We start from the raw sequence: 5000 nt of genomic DNA, 5'->3' as shown, positions 1-5000 counted from the left end.
TTGAGACTTCTAGAAGCCCTTCTGAGACCTGCTGCTTCTCACCTCTTTCAGCCGATGCTCCTTCTCAGCCACTATGTGCTGGATCATCATTGCCACCGAGTAAACCCAGGAGATCACCATACACAGAGGCATCATGTGCTCGATCACAAACAGGAAGCTGCACAGACAAGCAAATTTTAGCAGCATCTAGGCACCAAAGGCCCATCAGCAACAGGCTGTTGCGAGTGCAGGCCTAGCACCAGGTGTAATTACTATAATCGTCAGTCATCAACCCCTCTAGCATCACACTTTCATGGGTCTCTCACATAAAGCCCAGTGGTTTGGTACTGGTAACTGTCTGATAAAGGCTACAATGAGAAACAACTTAAAAACTGCAGCTGTGCTGTGAGTGGAGAACGGGCTCACTCGTCTCTTGTGTAGCAGGGGTACGGGAACATTTGGACGTAATTCCCCGGTTCCACCACATCGTGTCCGACAAACGTGTTGATGATCGCTCTCTCCATCATATCTACGAGAAAATTACGTGCAGCTAATAGTGTATTTTCCAAGTGCGACACAACCTCACATTACTGTCATGTTGCTCGGGAGCGCAGAGATAAGGGCTGGGCATGTTAGCTTTTCCTATGCCCTTAAATAAAAGATGATGCAGTCTCAGAAAGCACTGATGCAACACTTTCCATCTGCATGTTCACAGGTGTTTCGGGCTTAGCATTAGCAGGTAAGCAGTCTGCCAGGATACACTCTATTGTGAATAAAACATCAAATAGGTAGCCCGGTGCTCTGCGGGCACTGCTTGAGTGTGATTTATTGCTCTGCCCACAGTTTTGTACTGTCTTCTGCATTAATTCAAGAAACAATGCTTAGGAGGACGGGCCTGAGCGAGCATTTACATTCCTCTGCTAATAAAATCACTAAACTTATAATAACTTCACTCACATCAAAGATTCTCAAAGCACAGGAGCAATTCTGAGAATAAAGTTACCTGAAATAACTCCAAGCAGTTGTTTTATGAAGTGGCAGTATGCCATTTTATAGAAAGCAATTCTATAGCTCATAATGCATTTTAAAGGTTCTGTGTCTGTATCTACATAAGCACAAGAAATTCTGCCACTGGTACCTTGGATCCATACGAATCCATACAGGAAGTAGAACTTTCCGCCAGTGTTGGGCCCAGGGCGCCAGTAGGCCCTGCGGATCTCATTGGTCTTCTCAGTGAAGCTGGAATTCTGCCTGATCTTATACTGAACATGGGGAGGCAGTGAGCCATCTTTATTGGTCTGAAAAATGACACCTACCCAGTACACACAAAGCACAGGGATGGATTACCACAATATGCTTCCACACTCACTCTTATCCGGCTATTTTCATACCAGTGGGCGGAGTAGGCCTGTGGTATTCGTAAAATATTTAGACATGGTGGCTATTGGATCTACATCCGAAGGGTTTTTAGGTGATATAGTGGTGCAGTCTCTCACTGGCAAAGACGGAGACATTGTCCTGGTACGCCTGGTTCAGGGTGTAATTTACGATGCACTCCTCATCAGAGAATCCCTTGAAAACGTCCACACTAACCTAAAGCACGGACAAATGGCCATTTCATTAAAAAAAAAAAAAAAAAAAAAAAGACATCGTATCTAAACACTTCCTGACATTCCTCACAAAGGAAACACTTAAAGGCTTACCAAAAGTGAGAATGAACCGCAGTTCTTATCGTTCTTAAACTATTGTGAAGTCCTGAAAATATTTTCACACTTACAACAAAAAGCTAGAAATCTATTAATAAAACAATAGCAAATCCTGCTCGAGCCCCTCCCATCAGTAAGCAGCGGGAAGCCAGTGAGAAAGCCTCCCATCAGACCTTGGACATGAACTGGGTCCAGCCGCAGGCCGCATTGTCGATAGTGTCGAGCTGCTCCAGCAGGCTGCTGGTGTTGGGCAGGGTGAAGTTCTCTTGCAATAGACTTTCCACCAGCTCACTGTCCGAGGCGTTGAGCAGCTCTGGGTGCCTCCGCAGGTCGGAGATGAACTACGGGGATGGAGAACCCAGAAGGAAGGGTGCAGAGAGGGGACAAAGAATCACCCTTGGCAGAACTGTCCATTAAAGGAGGCTAATAGAAGCAAACTGTGCTAAATAAACGTCGATGCATAGTCAGTAATATCTGTTCTTGCCGTGCAGAAGTGAGTCAGCCGCAAAGTTTATAGTGCAATAAAGGCCCGTTCTTAATCCGGACAAGAAAGTTTTTTTAACCTTTATTAGCTCTTTCAACTTTAAATTCTACCCCTATGTTTCATTGTGTATTAATGGCATATTACCTGCTGTAACCATGCTAAGTGATTGTGCAGTTTGCCCTCCTCAAGGAAAGTCCTTAGCTCAGCAGAGATGTTGAGCCACACTCGCGCATAATGGGTTACGTTCCCCATGAACGCAAACGTCTCGTTGGCCTAGGGTTTGAGATGGAGAGAGTCACAACGAGTCTGTAGTCACCCTCAGACATGCGCATCAAACACCCTCAATCTTCCACTCTCCTTTCCTGCAACCCACTGAGAAATCAACGGAGGTGTTGCCAGTAAATCAGGTATATGCGGTGACGTGACAGTGGAAAGGTATCGATGGAATCTGACTACGTGTCCTTCACTAGATTCATGTGTGCTGAAAGCAGAGGAACCTGTCTGACAATGTTGACTACATGCATGCCAGATCTTTAAGATGCATTTATGCATTTAATTAAACCCTTTAAGCAGAACATGCACACGTGTTTTTTTGGACACAACAGATGGAGCCGTCTTGCAGCAGCTCATTTGCATGCATTGTGATGAGACCATGCAGCTGACTTGCCTTCTGAATGACCTTGTCCACCTGGGAGCCAATGGGAGAGTACAGGATTTTGGGATTTGTAGTCATGAGGTGGACAAGAAGCCCCAAATTACGCTGCTCTTTGCTGGTGAAGCCGAGGGAGCTCATGTTGCCCTGCTTCAGAGCTTCTGGCTCAATAATCCTGGTGGACCGAAGACATGCCGATTAAGATATCTCAAAATGAGATGTGTGTGCAAAATGACAATTGCGTAGTCCTGAGCAGGACACCCCCTCCCCTTTACACACACACCCACATGTACCTGTTATTTCCACACAGGATGGGCTGCAGTCCTGCCCAGAGCTGGACAAACGCAGAGAACTGAGAGCGAGGATTTTCGGCTTCATTCTCCTTCCCGGCAGCCTGCTCTCCGCCTCCCTCTGCAGGGCCCTCAGTAACGTTGGGGCCCCAGGTGGTGCTGTTGGAGCTCCAGGTGACATTGCTTTGTGCAGGTGAGACCTGGTGGCCTGCACATGCGCCTTTGGGCAGCAGCTTGGCCAAACCGGAGAGCAGGTCCACGTCCCTGAGCAGCCGCTCCACCTCGGCCAGGTCCTTCAGCAGGGCGCCCAGGTGGGACTGGACAGGCAGACCTGACATGTTGGCCTGCTCCAGTCGTAGCTGTGGGTGGACGGAGAGAAGAGGAGGCAAATGAAGGGAGGGATGGAAAACAGGAAAAGCAGATGTGTGAAGAGGGGGAGAGATGTAGGAATTGTGGCAGAAAAAGATGTGAGAGGAAGTGAGAGACGGAAGAGATGGACACAAGGATGGGTGGATGGAGGATGGATAGGGAAAAGCATAGATGGCCAGATGGAAGGATGGAGTGAGAAGATGAAGTGAAAGAGTTTGGTTTGAAACGATAGTTTCAATCTCTATATGTCTATATATCTATATCTAATTGTGCTGATTACTCATGTACCATTTCGGTGATTCTCTCTGTGTCGATCTGATCCCTCAGTTCCTGACTGAGCTCTCCAAAACGCTCCGCCCTCTGTCCTGCTGCTCCTCCACACACAGCGGCTTGATAAGCCCTCAACATTGACTGCTGCTTCTCAGGGACCAGAAGGATCTTATCCAGCTCGCCGTTCCCTTCTTCCCCACAAGTAAGCGCCTCCAGCACTCCACCAGTAAGTAGAACGTTCTGAAAAAGTAGCAGGCAGTTGGCAAGCTACAACTCATTTACATTGACCATGTATAACTCAATAAAAATGATTCATTCGTTTCTCTGACCACAAAATTTGTGCATTCAGAAAAGCGCAAGGATTCCAGATTTGGTACAAATATGGCGACAGAACATTCCACAGCATAGGGGTCCCATGCCAGACTGACCTCCATCTCCCGCAGTCCCTCGGAGTCGTATTTCTGCGAGGGGCTTCCTCCACCTGTAAGGCCCAGGGCCTGGGAGAGCAGGTGGAGCAGGGCCTGCCGGTCTGCAGCTTTGTCGGGGTCTCTCAGAGCCTTCTGTAACAGCCCCCCCTCTAGACTGCACCAGCCACCAAGCAGACGCTCCTGCAGGGAGGGGCGGGAGGGGGTCAGTGCCGTGTGCGGATTTATGTGGTAGCTCAGTGGTTAAGGTACTTGACTATCAATTGGAAGGTTGCCAGTTCAAGCCCCACCACTGCTGGGCCCCTGAGCAAAACCCTTAACCCTCAAATGCTCAAGGCAAACACTTGCCTCTTACTGAAGCTGAATGCAAAGTTTCTTTGAGGTTAGTCTGCTAGAGTTTTGGGTTTCTCGAAGAGAGTTACGGGCTGGTGCGCATGTCCAGTTCTTGCTAGGGAACGGAATGAGCTATTTTCAGACAGCTACACTTCTGCACCAGTCGGATATTTGGAGGTGTTTTTTTTTTTTGGCTGATTCTTATAAAAGATACTTTGTAGCTGTATTCATTAACTATAACCTCCGTTTGCAAGGTGCTTGCAGGTACACTGCTGAGTATGTGTGTGTGTGTACACAAGCATGCGTGTGTGTGTGTGTGTGTGTGTGTGTGTGTGCGCGTGCGTGCGTGCGTGTGTGTGTGTGTGTGTGTGTGTGTGAAAAAAGGAAAATGTTGTTTGAGTTCATATTGTACCTCCAGCTGTAAGACTTTCTCTCCAGGGCTATGAGCATCATACTGACCCTCTGGCCAAATTCCACCTTCTATCCCTGCTT

The 5000-nt window shown here is 47.8% G+C and overlaps 1 protein-coding gene across 2 annotated transcripts in view; it reads right to left on the bottom strand.

Moving 5' to 3' along the window:
- abca2 (ATP-binding cassette, sub-family A (ABC1), member 2) overlaps positions 1 to 5000 on the bottom strand; it is a 52705-nt gene that overhangs the window by 18118 nt on the left and 29587 nt on the right. For both annotated transcript variants that reach the window (XM_035530152.2, XM_081713962.1), the window contains exons 6-16: positions 4921 to 5000; positions 4179 to 4358; positions 3769 to 3990; positions 3115 to 3470; positions 2837 to 2996; positions 2314 to 2442; positions 1859 to 2026; positions 1476 to 1572; positions 1118 to 1291; positions 406 to 508; positions 43 to 157 (exon numbers count right to left, since the gene is read on the bottom strand). The exon at positions 4921 to 5000 is cut by the window's right edge and continues 31 nt beyond it. In XM_035530152.2, the coding sequence (XP_035386045.2) occupies positions 43 to 157; positions 406 to 508; positions 1118 to 1291; positions 1476 to 1572; positions 1859 to 2026; positions 2314 to 2442; positions 2837 to 2996; positions 3115 to 3470; positions 3769 to 3990; positions 4179 to 4358; positions 4921 to 5000 (1784 nt within the window). The remainder of the gene's footprint in view (positions 1 to 42; positions 158 to 405; positions 509 to 1117; positions 1292 to 1475; positions 1573 to 1858; positions 2027 to 2313; positions 2443 to 2836; positions 2997 to 3114; positions 3471 to 3768; positions 3991 to 4178; positions 4359 to 4920) is intronic.

The sequence above is a fragment of the Electrophorus electricus genome, chromosome 5 (genome assembly GCF_041902795.1).
Source record: "Electrophorus electricus isolate QZ-2024a chromosome 5, ASM4190279v1, whole genome shotgun sequence".
NCBI classification, from domain to species: domain Eukaryota; kingdom Metazoa; phylum Chordata; class Actinopteri; order Gymnotiformes; family Gymnotidae; genus Electrophorus; species Electrophorus electricus.
The sequence above is the reverse complement of the archived record's forward strand: the minus strand, read 5'-3'. Positions and strand labels throughout refer to the sequence as shown.